The sequence below is a fragment of the Ursus arctos genome, unplaced genomic scaffold, assembly GCF_023065955.2.
Source record: "Ursus arctos isolate Adak ecotype North America unplaced genomic scaffold, UrsArc2.0 scaffold_2, whole genome shotgun sequence".
Classification (NCBI taxonomy): domain Eukaryota; kingdom Metazoa; phylum Chordata; class Mammalia; order Carnivora; family Ursidae; genus Ursus; species Ursus arctos.
In genome coordinates, this window is record NW_026622874.1 from 62,710,577 (window position 1) to 62,730,367 (window position 19,791).

The following is a 19,791-nucleotide window of genomic DNA, read 5'->3' on the forward strand; positions in this document are numbered from 1 at the left end:
CTTTAAAAAAAAAATAAGGAAAAGAAAACGGAGACTCAGAAAGTTTCAGGAACTCGTCCAAGGTCACATGACTAATAGGCGGAGCCTGGACTAGAATTCTTATCTCCCGATGCTCAGATCAGGGAGGGAACAGATCCGGATCCTGACAGCCAGGTTTGGGACACTGTGATGCCAGCATCCTACTAAAATGTTCCAAGTAGGCCCACCGCACAGAACATTCCAGGTCTCAGGACGCCTCGGAGAACCGAGGTCGTGGGGCTGGGCTTGGCCGCGGCCGAGCTGCAGGACCCGCGCAGCCCTCGATTTCTGCCTCCTCGGGGTTTCTGTCTGAGAATCTGGCACATTCTCCCCCTGCAGTGGACAGGATGGGTCTCAGGGCCATTGGGAGGTTAAGGGGCCACCATTCCCTCCTGGGGAAGAGCCAGAAGACAGTGTATTTACTGAAAGTGAGGAGGTGAGGGAACAGAGACCCTTAGCGGGGTGAGGTGCGGAACTCTCCCCGATTAGAGGGCTGCAGGGGGAACACTGCTTTCCCACAATTGTTCAAAACTCACTCCACAGGCAGGGTGCGGGAGAGGAGGGGAGCCAGGGAGCCACGTCGCAAGAGAAAGGGTTTGCAGAATCAGAAATATTTAACTCAGGAAAGAGGTGTCTCGGAAGAGACATGACGTCATGGTAACAACCAAGGCTCAATATCAAACGTGGGGACGGGGGACCGGCTCCCCAGACAGCAATGCCCTGAAGGCTGGATTATAGCCATTGGGTGAAAATTGCAAGGAGGCAGATTCATGCTCAGTAGAAGGAAGAAATGTCTTCCAATTAATCCTGCCAAAATAACAGAAAAGCCTGTTTTTTCAAGTGCTGATAATAAACGAGCGTGACTACACGTTTACATCTATCAGGTTGAACCAAATAAAATTGCTGCTGCTCAACCATTTCTGACCTAGAAAAACAGCAGTTTCATATGGCTTGACTTACTACGTTTTCCCATCTCAGAATAATTCCCAAAGTCCTTTTTAACGGCCTGCACGTCCTCCCAAGATCTGTCCCGGCTGCCTTCCCAAAAGGGTTTGCTACCACCTCCCAGGACTCCTGCAGCAGCCTCCTGGCTGGGCCTTCAACCCTCCACACCCCTCCCTGCCTCAGGGCCTTTGCAGCTCCTGTTCCCTCCGCCTAGCATATTCTTTCCCCGAGCTCACCCTTCCTCTTCTCTTATTGTCCACCCCCCACCTCCCAGCGTCCCTGCCACCTACCCACGCACCCTGCTCTGTCTCCCTGTCCACCTGCCGCCGTCCATCGTTGTCCTGTGAGTGCCATAGGGGCAGGCACTCTATGTGACCTTCCGGCACCCCCAGGGTCTGGAATAGTACCAGACACGTGGTCAATGTTCAATAAATATTTTTGCCACGAATGAAGGAATGATTTTTTATCAACGAGCAAACCGAGGCCTGGAAGGGCCCAATGATCTTTCCCAAAGGCACAGAGCTGGTGCCTGGGAAGCCGGAGGGAAGTCCCAGCATTCTGATCCCCAAGTCCAGGCTCCGTAAAAAGCCACCCTGCTTTCAGGGCTCGAGGGTCTTGAGGCAGAGCCTCTCTCTGAGACCAAACAGGGGCTCCTGCTTTGGGTCCATGGTTGGACCCGGTGCCCTGGAGGTACCCTCGACTCTTGAGTGTGTGATCCGTTAGGCATCTATGTTAGAGAGGCTCTGAGAAGAACAAAGTGTTGGTTACCTCCCAGACCCGCACGGGTAGGGTAGCATACCAGGAGTGTGGGCATGACAGTGTCTCTTTCGGGGAGCTGGAGAATTCATCTGAGCCTCAAAATATGAAATATTCCCCAGTTTGCAAATGAATGCAGGATGTGTTTGCATAGCGACCACCAAGAGAGCAGTATTATGTGGAGAGGAACAAAAAGACAAGCTCCCTGCTCAATTCTGGGAGCTGATGGCTCTGCTCTCCCCGGGAGGCTGCCTCTGTGCCGCTAATTACAGTGAGTAAGGAAATGGAAAAGTAAGGAAGTGATCTTTCTCCTCCCCCAGGTTCCGGCTTTGCAAAGAGCTGGTCTTTTGGTTTTAGAACCCTGGGGAATGGCCAGATCAGCTCTGTCAGGCACACTCCCTGCTATGGGGTCACTGCCAGGGCTGTCAGCACCCAGCGCGCACGTGGGGGCTGGGGGACGTGGGCGGAGGCAAGGTGTGTGGCGGGGGGATGCAGCGTCGAGAGACCAAGGTAATCAGCGCACACTTGAACAGCATTTAGCGATTGGCAAAGGGTTTTGTGTATCTCATCGCACTGAGCACTCACAACATTTTGCAAAGAAAAGGTAGCTCAGAAAACGTGCTGACCTGCCGGGGGACGGGGGATAATGGAGGGGTGAGGCTCTGCTGGGGGCGGTTGTTGACCGCTCCGCTCACACTCACGATGTCTCTGAGGAAAGGGGCACAGGGCCCTGGGGCACATGCCTGCTGCTCCCCTTTCTCCAGGCTAACAGAAGCTACTGCTTACCGAGCAGTCATGTGCTGGGAGCTCTGCTAAGCACTTCGTGTGGGACAGGAGCGATCATCAATTCCTTTCACAGAGGAGAAAAGTGGGCTGTAGAGACCGCGGTCAGGCAGGAGCAAGCAGAGAAGACCCGCGTTAATCAGGACGGGCCGTGCTGTGTCGCGGGAATAAGCAACTCCACACGTCCATTAACCTAACAAAACAGATTCCTTTCCCCCTCAAACTCCACGCTCATCATGGGTTGGCAGAGGGGCTCTGCCTCGCGTGGCCACCCAGGGACCCAGGCGGAGAGGGACCCACTATTACGAAGCTGCACCATCTGGAATAAATGAGCTCCTGTTGCCAGGCAGGCAGAGGGAGAGCTGGAGGGTCTCACACTAGCAATTAAGTGCTTTGGTCTGGAAGTGACATGTCACTTCTGTTTATAGCACACTGGCCCAAACGAGTCGGGTTGGCCTTGTCCAACAGCCAGGGGTCTTGGAGAGACTCAATGTTAGCGGGTATTGGCGATGTCCAACCGCATGCAAACTCGCTTGAGAGCCTGTGCTTTGAGTCACCATGCTGTCCCACCTCATGAAACACCACGTCCTCGAGGTGCACCCCCCCCCCCGCAGTGCCCTGCATGCACGGGGCTGCTGGCTTTCCTCCCCTTCTCCCCATCCACATCCCTCCAGCTCACATGGAGCCACTGTATGCCAGGCACTCTGCTGGGGGGTGAGGGTACTAAAATAAATGATACACGATCTCTGGGTTCAAATGCCCTTGGTTTAAGAGGACAGCGCTAATGTGCCCCATGCGTAACCCTGCCATCGGAGCAGACAGCTGGAAGTGAGATCAGCCCGAAACAGTTCACCTGTCCCGGGACTTCCCAGGAGGGAGCGAAGCTGAATCGATAATGAGCCAGGCAAGGCTTCCTAGCGGAGAGGGCCTTTGAGCCAGGCCCTAAAGATGAGTACAGTCGGGAAACGAGAAGGCAAAAGGACAGGCACGTTCCAGGCACAGAGGCGGGGGAGCGGGGCACGCCCCAGGGCGGCACCCCATTTAAGGGCAAAAACCCTGGGGCAGTGACGGTGAGAGGTGAATGAGCCCATGCTCTGGGAAGACCGTCTTGATGTCAATTGGTGGGGCCCTGAACCTCACACTTTGGTGAGGAAGGGCAGACAGGAGGCTGTTGGGCCTCGGGCCAGAGCTCGCCAAGACAGAGGACTCACAAGGAGGGAGTGGCTTTTCAAAGTCTGCAGAGCTAGGCGATGACTACGTGACCTCAAGCAGGGGGTGACTTAAGGGAGGCCTACTACGTGGGATGAGGATCTGTGGCCTCTCCTGTGTCAGGAGCAGAGTGGCGCCATCTACAGATCACAGGCTTGTCCCCAGGAGCCTGCTGGCCCCCGCGTGGGGCTCTGGGGATGCACGGAGGACGCAGGGGCCTCCCACGCGGACCCACCACACAGAAGCAGCCACCGAACACAGCTCCACGCAGCGGACTCACCTGGGTCTCCACGTTTGCACACTTGCTTCTCTACTCTGTTTTTTTCTTACTCTATTCTGTTTGCTTCTGGCCCCCAACTATCGTGCCAGGCTTTACCTGCCCCAGTTCAACTTACCTGGCTGCAGCCCGCAGCTCCACGTGCACCTGGGCCTCGCACTCCCGTCCAGGTGGGACTCGCCTCAGGCTCGTGGTCTTGAGACGGCTCCCACTGCACCGGCCCCTCCATCAGCGGGGCCTCCGGACTGTGACCTCCAACCTTCTCGGAAATGGGTTGCATTACCTCGAAAGTATTTTTCAGCTCGCCCATCCCCACCTCTGCTTCCGACTGTGTCCTGCGTCCCTTGCACACAGAACGGCTCCCGTGGACCAGAGTCTGTTTGCTTGGCTGTTACGCGGGTGATGCAGACAATAAAGCCTTGCGTCTCTCTGATGACCTATAGCTTTCAAAAAACATGATCTGAAAACAGCCATTTTTTTTTTTTCCTGGTGATCCTCAAACGCTCCTGTGAAATGACCAAAGTGCAGTCCTTGCGAAGGCCACTACACTCCAGGATTTCAAATTTCTCAGCGGGGTGGCCCATCCGGGCCTCCACGGCACCTGCTTGCATCTCCTCCCTCCGAACCAGAACCAGAAGGCCCCGGGCTTGGGGACTTGGCTGTTGACCCAAACCTCTGCATCTTAATAAATGGAACCCGTCTGGCTCCCACCTTCCCATATCCTTCAGGATCCGGACCCCAGGTTCAGTCGCCCCCTTTCCTGGCCCTAATGAGATTTGGCACCAAACTTTCGGGTGCGGGGTTCCCATGGCAGGGACCTCCCGCTCTGTGTCCCCCCAGCTGCCGGCTTCCCTGGCCTCAGGGCCCTGCGACAGTCACAAATATAAGTAATCGCCTGGAGGACACAAACAGATCCTTTCTGCAATCTCAACCCAAAAGTCTCATCTTTTCCCCAAATTTGACCATTTCACTCCAAATCAGGGGAGCTTTTAAGTAACTAGAGCTGCTCATACCTAAAATAACACAAAACATGGTACTTTTTAAAACATTTATATTTATATATATAAAAAAATTAAATATATATAATATATAGTGTGTTTGAGACTAAAAATATAGTACATAATATTTAAAAAAAAGGAAAATGGAAACAGGCAGAATAGGAAAAGGCGTGAGGACACACGGACACACATTGCTAAAAACCTACGATGGTCTGTCCTAACAAAAATAATATTTTTTCCTCTTCTCTTAATTGTCATCATGGATCCATTTATTATTGGGGTTTGGGAGGAGAAAACTCAACTGGAGCCAGAAGTGGAGGCTGTGACCCCGAGGGTGGTCGGGGTGCAGAGCGGGACCGCCGGGGCCCCGGACTCCTCCAGGCGGCCGTGCAGCAGCCGGGCCTCCGGGGGCTCGGCTGCGCTCTCCCCCGTGGGGGGTATTCCCGGGGGCAGCATCTGATCTCCAGAAACAGGGAGAAGGCCCCACGGCCCACCGACCCTCGGAAAGGCCAGGGGTCGTGGCCAGCGGAAAGCCGGGAGCAGGGGCAGGAGGCTGGCGGGAATGTGATAGTTCTATGCAAACGGAGCTACTATTATTATTATTATTATTACTGTTATTATTTTCAAGGGTGGGCTTGTACCAGAGCCGCCCATATGGCCTGTGACGTCTGCGCAGCAATGCTCTCTCCAGGGACAGGGCCTGGAGCTCCCTCACAGTGATATAAGAAAAAGGAACCTCCCCCAACCCCCACATCGTGGACTCTCCCCAGCGGCAGACAGCCCAGGCCAGCAGCCCGGAGGCGGGAGGAGGCCAGGCTGACGGAGGCCGGGCCAACGCCTTTCACAGAGGCTGGCCTCCAGGAGAGGCAGATACCGTGGGGGGCAGGGAAGGCAGGGACAGGGAGGGGGGTATTTAAATGCTAGTTGTATAGCCTCTTCACAAAAATAGATGCCTTTCCAAATTACATCCCTCGGTCTATGGAGTGTCCCGTGACCATCTCCTCACGGGTCCCACCAGGGTCAGGAGCTTCACTAACGCCTTTCAGGTGATCCCTAATAAGAGGCCCGGGGCGGGGACCCGCCCGGGACACACAGCACTAGACTGGTAGAGAAGCCTCGGTCTCCAAGGCCGGGGTGGCCCAGGAGTGCAGCCATGTGGACGGGAGGGTCCACATGGCGCAGTGAGGCAGTGACCGAGCCAGTTCAGTCCAGCGGGGCTCTTGGCTTCGATACGCTTTTCTTCCAACCTGAATGGCCCACCACTGCTGTGTGCAGTGTGTCAGGTGGGCTGAAAGACCACCGGATTCCGTTCTAAGGAGCCCAGGACCTGTGGTGCCCGACAGAGCGTGGGAGCCAAAGGGTCCTGGAAGGCTGCCCTCAAAGTGATGGGTTAAGAAGAGGCCGGGGACCTGCAGATGGGGGTCAAGCTGACTTTTTCCGTCCCCAGCATGGCGTTCGGAGGAGCACCGCTCCATCCCTGGTGGCTCCCCTTCCTGACCTCACGAAGACTCTGGGGCTGGGCTTGGAGGGATCCAGGACTCAGGACGCAGTCCGAGCCCCCACGAGGAAAGAGACTGCGGCTGAGAATCACCAGAACCTCTTCGAGATCCAGAGTTTATGTCAAAACTGCTCTGCCCTCTCCCTCTACCGGCTGCTCACAGAGCAGTCAGCCACGCTCACGCCTCACCAGCTGGCTCGAGAGGCCCCGGCCGGCAGGTTCAGCTCCTCAGTGAGAGGGGCGCGCCGTCCTTGGGCTCCTGGGGACGGGGTGGAAGTGGCTGCTCCCATTACCCCTCGGTCGACGCTGCCTACCCCGCCCCGGCCCCGGACGCCTTTGCCAAACGGGCAGAACTCTGAGTGGGCTCCCAATAGTGAGCAACCGTTCCCGGTGGTCAGAGGAGAAGCCCGTCCCAATCTCACCGAGGCTCAGGGTATGCTCTGCTCCCGGTGGGCATCCAGGGGACCCTAGTAGAAACTCGTGCACAACACTTCCGACAAGAGGCCCACAGTGAAGGTTTTTTTCAAGAGAGAAACTTCCACCACCCTCATCCCTTCCCTGCTCACATACTGTTCCCAGCTCCTCGCCAGGGGTGGCTGGGCCCCCCACCTCACCAAATGAATACAGCAAGAGCAGAATAATTCTAGGGTTGTGCAACCCTCCCCCTATTTTTAAGGCCAGAAAATCGGGGGCAGTAAATGTAAAAAGGTTAGGCCAAGGTCACTCAGTCGATGGCAGCTTAAGGATGGGGTCCCCCCGATCTCCTGACCTCTAGTGCCTTGCTCTTCCCACTAAGATGACGGGGGATCAGGGGATTGAAGGGGATCAGGATCCCCAAGGCGACCACATCAAGTACTCAGGCACCCTGCTGGCGGGGCCCAGGCTCCAACAGCAAAGCTCTACTTCGTTCAAGGGTGCCTTCCACTCCCCAAAAAAGTAATTCCCTCTGGCCCAACAGGCAGGCCCCAGTTCCGATTGTGATCAGACCAGCAGCGTGCAAATTGCAGAGGGCAGAGAGGGCCCGGGCGCTGGTGTCTCTCTGTGCCTTGCCCTGCGCATGCTCCGTACCCTGGGGGGGGGGGCGGTCAGGGTGTCAAAGAGCAGAGAGCAGAGAAGTAACTGGTCACAGGCTTCTGAAAACTAATGGTCCCTGTGTCAGGGGAGTGTCAGCTGAGTGGGCTAGTGACCTTGGGCCCCTCGTCTTCAGCTTTTCAACAGAATGGGCCCAGCACTAAAACAAAAAAGGGTGGAAACAGAATGTGGCCAAACCCCAAATACAAATGAATATTTTTTGGAATATTCCTGTTTAAAAAGCCATCACCACCTTTAGACTTTAACTGTCCGGATTACGCATGGCTTCTGTTTCTGTGAAGATAATCCCAATACGCATGAACTCATCTTTACCAGACCCTCTCCCGGGGCTCACATACACGGACTCTGTCGGGAGGTGTCAGCTCCCAGGGGTGGGGAGGAATGCAGCTGGAACCTGGATGATGCCCCCCACTGCCACAGACACCCAGGATTTGCCCGTGTTGCAGCAGAAGGGGACGCGGAGGCAGTCTGCCGGGCTGGAAGGGAGCTGCTTTCTTCCTGGGCGTTAGCTGGTCCTTACCAGCGGGGACGGTGAGGAATGTCACCCCACAGACCCATCGGCAAGGGTGGTGATGGCCTGTGGCTGATGAGCATGTAACTCATTAAAGCAAACACGACTAATGAGTGGTGACCAGGAGAGAGGGCAAAGCGCGTTCCGGGGATCGCCCCAGAGGCCCCGCCCATCGGGAGAAGGGGAGGCCAGGGCGGGGGCACAGTTCTCTTTGGTCAGAGGCGGTGGCTGAGAATGGCCGTGTGGAATGTGTGTGGGGACAGCATGGGCGTGATTGCCTGCAGTGCCCTCCCGTGCCACCTTCCTTCCTCGCCAGGCCCCTCACCCGCCGTACCCGAAACTCTGCGATACCTGACGGCGGGTCTGGGGCTGGCGATACCCATCCTCCGTGCCCCCCCCCCCAGGGCCAGTCAACCAAAGCTGGACACTCAAGGCACTGAAAGTGGAAGAAGGAATCTGATTGGTCCAAGAAAAAAAAGACACTTAACAAACCAAAACCTGTCTGCAGAGACTATCTCCCATGGCCCTGGAAGGTGGCCCCCCTGACCAGCTGGTGAGCAGGACAAGGAGTCTGAGAGCCAGGCCCCATCCCTAAGCCTGTCAGAGCCCATCGGGGACAGGTCTTACCACCTGAATGTTTAAAAATGGATTCAAAGTGCTTGGAAATTCAGAGTAATGGACGGTGTTAGGATTCTGGTGGAGAACAGACGCCCCCTTTCCTTCCCATTGGGACTTTGGGTGGGGGATTCCCTACAGCTTTTTTTCTTTTTTCTCCCCAAATGAGGTTTTCATTGTTTTCTGTTGTCTTTGAAAAATAGCCTATAGCATCCCACCCTCACACCACCACTCCCCAGACAGGCTTAAGAGTTAAAGCCAGGCTACAGGGCAGGCTGGGGAGGGAAGGGGCTCCTCTAGAGGGGGTTCTGGAAACTGCTTTGCAGCACACAGCCTTCCTGCTGGTGAGTCAGAACATGGCTCCCCCACCGCCCCTTTCTGTAGGGGGACCCCTCATCTAACCGGCTGGCCCTACACAGAGGAGAGAGAATGGGGCTACTGGAGAAATCCGGAACCTCTCCAGGCGGACAGACAGGTGTCCACAATGTGCGGCCGGGACAGCTGGCACTTCCCTCCCGGCTGAATGAGGGCTGGATCTGAACTCAGTGCCAGGGCTATTCTGTGGACAGCTAAAATCAATCCAAGGTCCCTTCTGCAGTCCCGGAAGGGGACATGCTGCCGGGGTATGAATGCAGAGGACAGAGAGGCTGGCCAGGCAAACGGGTTTCCACATATCTGTGCCCGAGCCCCCCGCCCCCACAGCTTGTCCCCCTAAGCCAACGCCTGCTCATCGTCACACAGCCCCGTCCACTTAGGGGAGACCAGAGGGGTGGTGCGGAATGGGAATGCTAAAAAGTGCCCCCTCTGCTCTCCACAACCTTCGCTTCCCTGTCCCCCCGCCGGGGCCAGGCCAGAGCGCAGGTCAGAAGAGACACGTCCTCCCGAGGAAGAGGGAAGGGCAGGCCCGGGAGGCTGGGGCATGCACAGAGCACCATCCTCGGGACGGGGTGTTTCCGGGAGACCTGCTCCCCACCTGCCGGGCGACAGCGGAGGAGGAAGGCTGGTCCGGGCCAGGAGCAACGCGCAACGCCCCTGAATATCAGGGAACGGCTGTGAGAGCCTCGTCCTCTGCCCCGCAGAGGCGCCCGGCCGGGCTCCGGGCTTACACGTGAGTCTGCATGCGCTGCTGGAACCGCTGCCCGTAGTCCGAGTGCTGCGAGGTGTAGGAGAAGCGGGTGGCTGTGGCGTACTTGCCGATCGGGTCGTATGCCTCGAACGGGGTCCGCTCCAGGCCCGACGGCGGCGCCTGGGGGTAGCCCAGTCGGTAGGTGGGGTAGCCCGCCGCCGCGGGGAAGGGGTGCGGGTTGAACTTGTCGTAGTTCTCATAGGACAGCGTGCCGGCCGAATCGGCGCCAGCAGGGGTGGCCGGCCCGGGGGCGGCGGGTTCGGGGCCGAAGTCGGACGCGGGGGCACGGCTGTACGTGCTGAGCTGCGCGTAGCCGCTCGAGTGCGAGAGGCGCGAGGCCGGGCGCCCGTCGAAGCGCGCGGGCCCCGGGGCGCGGTAGTCCGCGTAGAGCACGGCCCGCGATGCCGGCCGATCCTCGTGGGCGCGCACATTGTAGTAGCCGTTGGTGGGGTCCTGGGGACGAGGGGCGAGGGCGCGGTGGAGGCGCGGCCGTGGTGCACCTGCCGCTCCCGCGGAGAGTCCGCGCCCCTCCTCCTGGGGCCCGCCCCGCCCACCCCGCCCACCCAGCGCGCGCACCTTCATCTCGTACTCCTCGCGCGTGTCCATGGCGTCGCAGCGCAGGTCCTGCTTCAGGTCCACATCGTCCTTGAAGGACTGCGGAGTCGCAGGGGAGGCGTCAGGGCCGGGCCGGCCTCAACCCGTGCCGCCCCCGCCCCCGCCCCACGCCCAGGGGCCACCAGAGGGGTCTGGGGTCCTGGGCACACTCGAGTTCTGAGTCTGAGCCCAGCCCAGGAGAGGCTCTGGGGCGCGGGGCTGGGGAGAGGTCGGAGATCTGACCTGACCCCGGTTTTGTCGCTACCACACAGTGTGACCTTGGGTGTGTCACTGCCCCTCTCTGGGACTGTCTCCTCGTCTGAGCTATGGGGCAGTTGGACCAGAAAACTTCTAGGGGTTTCCAACTCTGTGTGTGGGAAGGATGGGGCTCAGCGCGGCCCTATGGAGGGCCCCACCTGCCTGTCCTCTGCTGCAGGGAAATTAGCCTGGGGAGGACGTGTGCGTGCAAGCATGCGTGTATGTGCACGAGCATCTGTGCGCCTGTGTGTACATACGTGAGCACGTGTGAGCGTGGGCCTGTGTGTAGCAGAACCATGGAAGGCAGACAGACAGAAGGTGCTTAGTAGAGCTGGGGCAGGTGTCCCCAGTACGTGCAGAGGGGAGTGGGCCGGGAGGAGAGGACCCTCACCGAGTAGATGGCCTTCATGACCCGAGTGGCCGTGGACACGCTGGCAGTGTCATCCTCCCGATCCGAGTGCATCGTGAGTGGCTCGCGGTTCACAGTCTCCACCTTGATGTCCAGCTTCCTCAGGGTCACGTCCTTGCGACCTGGACAGGGAAGGGCAGCCTGGACGCGCTCCGCCAGCCTCTGCAGGCCGACCCGGGGAGCGCCTCGGGCCTGTCCGCGGGGCCCTGGGCGGGCGCGAGGCCCGTACTCACTGCCTTTGCGCCGTCGGTAGAGGAAGAACACCAAGGCGATGAAGAAGAAGGTGAGCAGGACGCCCGCGCCGATGGTGGCCCCGGCGATGATGCCCACGGGCAGCACCTCTTCAGGGGGAAGGAAAGGCTGGGGTGAGGGTGATGGCTCACGGGGACCTGAGGGCCGGGCACCACGGATGGGGAGAGTTGGGGAGGAAGGTCCGCGTTGTGTCTGGGTTTAGGCCTGAGCTTCGGCTTGTTTGGAGTTGGGAGCGTGGCCGCGTCCCAGCCCTGCAGCTGTGACACAGCATGACCCCGGCCCCGGGGGTCCGCCCACCCCTCTCAGCCCACCTGCCTGTGAGGCTTGGCCTCGGCTTCCTGGGCTGGGCTGCTCTGAGGTCAGCTGTCTCCACAAACTCCGACCTGCCACCTGTGTCCCCCCCTCCCCACCGCCCCGCCCCCCACCATGGCCAGGGTGGCACTGGCACCGGCCCTCCCAGGGCTCCCCTGCTCCCCAGAGCCGAGCAGGACCCAGAAAACCTCCTCCAGCTTACTCTCCCTTCCTGACAGATCCTGGACGGATCAGATCCGTGGGAGCTTCTGCCCCTCCTCACTGGGTCCTGCCATACCCCCCCCCCCCCCCGGGTCCGTTCTTCCCCACCACCCCCTTGCTGGTGCTCTCAGCTAAGACACAACCGATGGGAGCCCTCGCTTTTCTCTCCCTCAGCAGAGCTTCCAAAAAAGTCAAAGGCAATGCCTCCTTTGACATGCAGCGTCTTAAGGGAGGAAGCGTGTGCCTCCTTGCAGAAGAAGCGTTCTCGAAGAGGTGGGGAACCACGAGTTACGGGGCCCCCGCCATGTGCCTGGTGTGTTAGAGATACTCTCTCACTTCACCCTCCTGCCAGCCCAGTGGGTTCCGTAGTCTTAACGCCCTTTCACGAAGCATCTGCTTTTTCTCCCTCTGACGTCCTTTGCTCCCACTGTGTGCTCTCCACTGAACCGAAAGCCCCTCGGGGCCAGGACTGCATCCTGTGCACAGCCATTGCTGCAGCCCCTAGCATGGGCCCGGGCGCAGAGGGGAGGCCCAATGCACGTTTAAAAAAGGGGGTGGATTTCCCCAGCTGGGCACCAGCAGAGGCTCTGGAGAGCAGGCCCCCCAAGATAGTTGTCTCCCCACGAGGTCTGCCAGGGGAGAGAAGAGGGAGCAGAACCCCCAGGGGTCCCGCACCCTGGCCACGGTCACCTCGCTCTTCCAGCTGGATGATGGCCGTGCCAGGCCCAAAGCTGTTCCAGGCTGTGCAGTTGTAGTGCGTCTGAAAGTCTGCCTCCACGACGTTGCTGATGGTGAGTGTGGACAGCACCCCACTGCCCGAGTTGGTCCTCTCCACCGTGTAGCGCTCCAGGGTCCCCACCTCCAGGAAGTTCTCCTTCCATGCCCAGGCCTGGGGTGGGGAGGGCAGGGGGGGATAAGGAAGGGGTAGGTGGCAGAAACACCTGAGCCACCCTCAAGGCATCCTCGTCCCACGCTCCCCGTGTGTCACTCAGCCCAGCGCAGCGCTCACCCTGCAGCAAACCCAAGTCACAACTGCTGCCTCAAGCCTTGGCATGGGATCTCCAGCCTAAGGGAAACAGTGGCTCCCAACACAATGGACATGTATGCCCGGAACATGCAGATACGCCTAGGGACATTCTTTAAAATGCAGATTCTTGGAGCTTAACTTTTAAATATGTGCCTCCAGGGGAGAGGTCCAGGATTCCCTATTTTTACCACAATCCCATGGATGCAGGTGTGGCTGGGCCAGTGAACCAATATTTGGCAGCCCTGATGTCCTGGATGGGGAGTCAACACTGGGCCCTGGGCCTGGCTCTCCCTCGAGCCCCCGTGTAGCCTCCCTTCCCCTCTCTGGGCCTCCGAGTTCTCATCTGTAATGCGAGAGGAGCAGGCTGGAGCTGGATGCCCAAGGTTTGTCCAGCTCTGGGGGTCTGAGAGCCTACCTGAGCGTGGCTCAGTCCCCAGCCTCACTTCAGCCACCCCGCAGCCGGCCCCACGTGAACCCGCCTTACGGGCTCTGGAGACCCATCCCCAGGCTCAGAACAGGGAGGATCTCCTACAGGAGAGGGGTAACCCCAGCCTCCTCCATCTCTGACTGCCCAGTTGGGGCACCCCCATCATGTCCCCTCCCTGAGTGGAGCCCGAGGGAGGGGGAGTGGCCACGCATTGGCTCCTTTCCAGGGACCAATCCTCCTAGCTCGGCAAGGAAAGCCCCCGGGAGCCGAGCCGCCCGCTGCCCAGCGGCCGTGGTAATGAAGTGTCCCCGGGCAGCCCTGGAGTTAGCCAAATGGTCATTAAATGTGATGAGGGGTTTGACGGTTAATGGTCATGGGAGGAATTAATGGCGCATGGTGTGGGGAAGAGGAGAAAGGATGGGGGAGGGAGAGCGGGTAGGAGGAAGAAGACAGAAGGGGGCAGAGAGCCAGGGAACCCAGGGGCAGGGTGGAGGGCAGGGAGAGGAGGGGGGAGGCAGAGGAGAGAGAAGGAGATGAGGCAGAGAGAGCGGCCGGGGAGCCCCGGCCTCTCACAACTGTTGCAGCCGCCCTATCAGGCAGGGACACTGTCCCCGTTTTGTGGATGACAAAACTGAGGACAGGAACACTAAGGAACTGGCTCAGGGTCACGCAACAAGTGAGAGAGGAGGAGGTGGCATGTGAGCAGGGACAGGGCAGAGGGACGCGGCTCCTGGGAAGCTGGCAGCGGGGCTGGCTGTCCTCGGGCCCTGTGGCGGTCCCGGCACTCACAATGCGGTCCGGGGGCGGCGTGCTCCCGATGAAACACTCCACCTTGCCACCGTCGCCCCTGACGGCGTACTGCACCGCCTCGCTGGAGATGATGGGGGGCCCTGCGAGCAAGAAGACGCGGTCAGGACCGGCGGGACACCGCAGCACCCGTCCGCCTGGGCCCAGCCCCGCGGGCAGCTCACCGTTCACGTAGAGGGGCACCTCCCGCTCGGCCACGCCGATCCGGGGCACGATGGCCCTGCAGGTGTACGTGCCCGCGTCGGCCTGGCTCACTGACTTCAGCAGCAGCTGGTTGCTGTTACTCAGGACCTGGGCAGAGAGAGCAGCCTCGGGTGGGGAGCCAGGAGGCCTGGGCCCCTGGGTCCGAGTGGGGCCCCGCATCGGAGGCATTGGGAAGAAAGCAGGAAGGGCCACAAGTGAATTCCCAGAAGGGAAAAGCGTGCATCCCCTGACTCTAACAGGGCCGCGCTGAGGCCGGCCATCCCTGCAGGAGTGGGCTGAGAAGGGCAGAGGCCAGAGAGGGCAGCTGAGGCTGCAGTGATTTTACAGAGAACGCAGCCTCTCTGACGGTCTGTTCTAGAGCTTTCCCTGCCAAACAAGACAGGAAGTTTCACCCTGAAACTGCTCTCCCTGCAGTTCCCGCCCGAACTTTCTAATGCAGGTGTCTGCAGAGCTGCCGAATTCAACCGTCCCACCCTCCTGGGTAGACTCATTCACCAGATCTGCAGAAACCCCCCTCCCCCCACCCCCCACACGTAGGTCCCCATGTCCCTCCCACCGCCACTGAGCCAGCCAGCTGTTCCACGGGGAGAGGGGGTTTTGATCCCAAGCACTGACCTCCCCCTTCAAATCCCAAGACCCTAGAAACACTCTAGCTTCGACCTGACAAGTAATGCTGCACCTGCTTCGCCCTACCCCCGCTCTCCCACCTGAGAATGCCTCCTTCCTCCCAGTGTGCAAGGCGGGCAGCAGGCGTCTTACCATGTTTGAATCCTTTTTGGTCCAGGTGAGGGTGAGAGGGGGATTCCCCACCCAGACACAGGTGAGGGTCACATCAGAGCCAATATCTGTGGTCGTGGGTTTGGGGTCAACTACGATCCGGGGGGCAACTGCATGGAAAGGAGCACTCGCTAGGGTCTCAGTCTCCTCCGGGGTCAGCTCTAGCCGATCTTCTCCTCCTTCTGCTGCCCCGCCACCTCCCGCCGCCCGTCCCCTGTCCCCTGGGCTTCCTGGAGCACCCACCCCTTCCCCAGACCCTTCGAAGGTCCCTGCCCTCCCCATCCACCCCTGCCCTTGTGCTGCTCACAGTGGACGTTCACTAAGGTGCTGACGTTGGTGCTGCCCACTCTGTTGTGAACCTCACAGGACACAGGCTCCGTGAAGAAGGAATAGTCGACATTTGTCTCATAGCGACTCTCATGGGCATCTTCAATCAGGAAGCCACCCTTGGCCCACCTGGGGTGAAGGCAACACAGGGAGGGGATCAGGGCTTGGACCCCTCTCGCCCGCATCCAGCAGCACGACCCCCACCCCGGCACCCCTCACTCCAGGCCCAGAGAGCCCCCAGCCCCCACCCCCTTGCACCTGTAGCCCAGGATCTCGGGGTTGGCTGTGGCCTGGCACGTGAAGACGACACGCTCACCCTCCTGTACCGTCTGTGGCTCAATGGACAGGGTCACCGTGGGGGGGTCTGCAAAGCAGGGGACAGGAAGGGTCTCTTCTGTCCCTCAAGTTTCTCTTGCTAACACACACATCCAGTCCTCCCTGCTGCGTGGAGATCTGGGATTTGGAGTCTGCAGTGAAGCAGCCCCAGTAAAGAAGCCGCCCTCCTCACCTTCACCACACGGAGCCTCTGGGGGGCCGGCTGGGGGGCCGGGGCCCAGGCTGATGCTGAGGGGACAGTTAGCGGGTGTAATGGTGCACTGCGGCCACGAGGCGTCAAGGTGGCCTCGCGTGGCTGAGTGGGATGGGGGTGCGGCCGCTCCGGTCCCTGCCCAGCTCCCTCCCTGGGCATCCCCTGAGTGGCGGGTTCCACGCTGGCTGCTCTGACGCACTCGTGCATTAAATGCTCTCACGGCCCCACAGACAGGAACAGGTCCCACGGCCCTTTTCTGAGCCCCACGGGATCAGATGTACTTCAGAATTTGGAGTTTTTCAGGTTTTGGAAAGGTGCTGGTGTGCGCAGACCGTGTACTGCAAGACCCCCATCGGGGTCTGAGCAACGCCTCACAGTGACACGTGGGTGACATAAGAGACCATGCAGAACCCGAGTTCACGTTTTGCCAGCAAATCCGTTTTGGCTTGGAATTTCAGAGAAGAGATTGTAGGCCCGTATTTTATTTTCTTCTAGTACACAGAATTGGGAGCTGAGGCTCAGAGAGATTAAGTCACAGCCAAAGTCTCAAGCTGGATGAGACCCGGAGCTGCCTGAGTCACAGCCCATGGCTCTGCCACCCTCGGGGCCCACAGCCTTGGCTTCTCCAAGCAGGGGAGCCGAGAGCAGCCGTCCTGGGGCCCCAGGGCATCTGCACTCGGGGCTTCTCCAAGGGCGCCCCACACTCCCTTCCTCAGCCCACCCCTCCACCCACTCCGCGGCAGGACCCCCGCTCACGGTGCACGTCGAGCTCAATGGAAGTCTCCTTGCCAGTGGGGATGGCCTCGTTCACGCTGCGGCAGGTGAAGACACGCCCGATGTCCAGGTCTGTGGGGTTAATGAGCAGCTGGCTAATGGTGGTCTCCCTCTTCCCATCCTTCAGCAGTTCCTGGGGTGGGACAAGTGGGAGACGGGGTCAGGCTAAAAGCCCCCTACACTGCCATCAGGATGAGACAGGCTTGCGCTGGAGGGGCACGTGAAATTTAACTGAAAGTGCAGCCCTCCCCAGCCCCAGCCCCACCTCTTCCCCCGGTTTGCTTTGGTCTGGTTTTTAATTAATAGACTTGATTTTTTAGAGAAGTTTTAAGCGTACAGAACAATTGAACAGAAAATGCAGCAAGTTCCCATCCACCCTCCTCCCGGACCCCAGTTTCCGCTAATGAACGTGACACATGAGGGCCGTGCACACAACTGTCGGACCCGTGTCAGTGTGTCGCTGCTAATGCGTCCACGGTTTCCACCGGAGCCCGCTCTGCTGTCCTGTCGCTCCCCGTGGTGCTGAGACTCCTTCCCGGACTCTGCGAGTGCAGCACAAGCCCCTCCTCTTCTGCGAGGTCTTTGTGACCCTCCCGGCCCTCAGGACCGTCCCGGCCAGTCTGTCCTGCTCTGTTCTGGACACACGCAGCCTTGCCTCGTGGGCCCAGTGTGTGAGCGCACTGGTGCTGGGGCTCTCCTGCCAGACCGTAAGCCCTGCAGGGCAGGAAGGGCTCACAGGCGGTCTCACTGGCTCAGTGGGGGCCAACCTGAGGCCCTGAATGTGGTCGCAGGACCCCGTGAGCTGCTTTCCGTATTCTAGCTGTGCAAGGGAAACCACCCACTTGTCCAAGTGAGGCCCTGCACACTGACAGCAACACGCACGCCTCCGCCGGGCGGGAGCAGGGCCAGCGCCGTGCAGGGCTGGCTCCCCCCTGCTGCTTGGCGAGGATGTGCTGTCTTTAGAAAAGGGGAGAAGGAACGTGGATGACAAATGGCCACTAACAAATCAGCTCATTTGGTTGCCAGAACATTTCAAAATATGTAGCCCTACAGGAGAAAAATTACAGATGTCTTGGTGGTAAAACGTTAAGCACCACCGAGGCCAAACTGTCCTGGGTCAAGTGGGGAAACTAAGGCCAGAGAGCATGGACCTGTGCAAGGTCGCACAGCCTGTCAAGGGCAGAGCTAATCCAGTCCTGCCTGGCACTGCTCTCTGAGGCACACAGGTGAGCAGGTCTCCCGCGGCACCTGGCAAAGGGCTGGGCACACCTGTGTGTTTGCCCACAGCTGGCAGAAGCACCCCACACAGGACACGGGGATGCCACTTGCAGCTCCGCCCAGAATGTCACCTGATGACTCCTCTGTCACAGCTCCCTCATCCATACAACGCACCCATAAGCCCTGCCTCCTCCACATCTTAGTTGTGCCAACCAGAGGCTGAAGGAGGAAGGCCGAGGTGCTCAACAGCGCAACCCGAGCCAGGAGCAAACCCCAGCTCTGCTGCACGCCAGCTGCGTGACCTGGGGCAAGGCGTCAGCCTCTCTGACCGTCGGTGTCCCTCTTTGTGAGTTGGCAGGAACATCTGCCTTATGAAGCTCCCTTGAGGAGTAAGAGGGACGTCCGTTAGGAGCTCAGCATGCACGGCGCCTGGCATACAGAAGGTGCTTAATCAGTGTGGCTGGTGTTACCACTATTCTTAGTCCCTGCTAGCCACTGAATGCGCCATGACCTGGAGCGCTCTCCTCTTCTCTGGATCCCAACCTTCCCAGTGACACGACCTACAGGCTCTCCTGTCACAGCTGTGTCCCCCGAGTCTGGGTCAGGCCCCCGTGGGAATGCAAGGTGACTTGGGATGGGGCCGAGGGTCTGGGGGAGCAGCTGGGTCTCACCGTGCTGGCCACAGCGCCCTCCTGCTGCGTCCCATCCCGGAACCAGATGATGGTGGCGGCCGGCTTGGCGTTGAAGGCTCGGCACGTGAGATTGTGGGGGGTGCCCGCTTGCAGCAGAATCACAGGGCCGCCGTCGATCCTGGTGTCCTCTGGGGGGACTGCGGGGCGAGCAGGGCAGTCAGTCAGGGTGTGGCCAGCACCACTGTGGTGACCGAAGCCCCTGGCAGTGTCCCTCCCTCTGCATGTCCACCCCGTGGACGGCTGCTGCCACCTCCACTTACAGTCACTGTACCTGTTGCTCCTGGGGGGGCCTCACTCCAGGCCCCCTGCACCCCACCTAGTTCTTTCCCAGCCCTGCCGGTGGATGAGGGGGAGTGGCCGCAAACTAGGGAAGAGCGGGGGTCTCCGGGGGGATCCGAGCGCAGCTCACACCCTGGGGGCCTGGCTTGGGAGGAGCGTCCTAATGTTTACAGCCCTGTGCACTCCTGTGCCCCGGGCCAGGGCGGTGAGCCGGGCCCATTACAGCGACCTCCCGGATGGACACCATGCCCCAGCCCCCTGGCCGACACATCCATCACCGCTGGCAGGTTATTTTCTCCAGCGCAGCTGAAACCGAGCCACCTCCCTGCTCAGACACCTCCGAGGGCTACGAAGTGCCGTGGGTATCGTCACACCATCTCAGCCCGCCGTTCAGGGCTCCCCCAGCCAGTCCTGCACTTTCTCGCGTCCTCCCCTCTGCTGTCCCTTCCCCGGCCTGCTGCACGGGCCCTCCAGCCACAGCCGGCCCAGTGGTGGCCCCAGGAAGGTGCGCTGAGCTCCTAACTGACCTCGCGCTGGGGTCACTTAGGACGACTGTCCAGGCCCCCTTCCCAGCGACAGCTGTTACCCCTGGCTCCCTGGCATTTCTACCGTCTCCGGGGCCCAGAGATGGCCACCGTCGGCTCTTGCTAACCGCTTGAGGGATTGAACGGGTCAGATTTCTGATGGCAAGAAATAGGAGGCCTCTTCCTGTCCTCTCCCCACAGGCTCCTAAAAGCTCAGGCGATCGGACTGCACGTCCCTTGAAGGTAGGACTGCTGCTTTCTCTGAAAGCCCGAGGTCCAGCCGAGCTCGGGGACAGCAGGTCCTCGGGGATATCTGCTGAATGAGTGAAGAAGGGATTGAGGAGACAGAGGC

The 19,791-nt window shown here is 59.7% G+C and overlaps 1 protein-coding gene across 4 annotated transcripts in view; it reads right to left on the reverse strand.

Moving 5' to 3' along the window:
- Positions 1 to 8,881: 8,881 nt before the first annotated feature.
- KIRREL1 (kirre like nephrin family adhesion molecule 1) overlaps positions 8,882 to 19,791 on the reverse strand; it is an 85,413-nt gene continuing 74,503 nt past the window's right edge. For 2 of the 4 annotated variants that reach the window (XM_044379823.3, XM_048225223.2), the window contains exons 4-15: positions 18,616 to 18,773; positions 16,709 to 16,859; positions 15,682 to 15,787; positions 15,404 to 15,552; positions 15,079 to 15,206; positions 14,280 to 14,406; positions 14,098 to 14,198; positions 12,545 to 12,743; positions 11,323 to 11,430; positions 11,072 to 11,211; positions 10,405 to 10,482; positions 8,882 to 10,281 (exon numbers count right to left, since the gene is read on the reverse strand). In XM_044379823.3, coding sequence (XP_044235758.1) covers positions 9,805 to 10,281; positions 10,405 to 10,482; positions 11,072 to 11,211; positions 11,323 to 11,430; positions 12,545 to 12,743; positions 14,098 to 14,198; positions 14,280 to 14,406; positions 15,079 to 15,206; positions 15,404 to 15,552; positions 15,682 to 15,787; positions 16,709 to 16,859; positions 18,616 to 18,773 — 1,922 coding nt within the window. In that variant the 3' untranslated portion in view covers positions 8,882 to 9,804. Of the gene's footprint in view, positions 10,282 to 10,404; positions 10,483 to 11,071; positions 11,212 to 11,322; positions 11,479 to 12,544; positions 12,744 to 14,097; positions 14,199 to 14,279; positions 14,455 to 15,078; positions 15,207 to 15,403; positions 15,553 to 15,681; positions 15,788 to 16,708; positions 16,860 to 18,615; positions 18,774 to 19,791 lie in introns of all 4 variants that reach the window. The other 2 variants (XM_026487354.4, XM_044379822.3) reach the window with 2 other exon arrangements.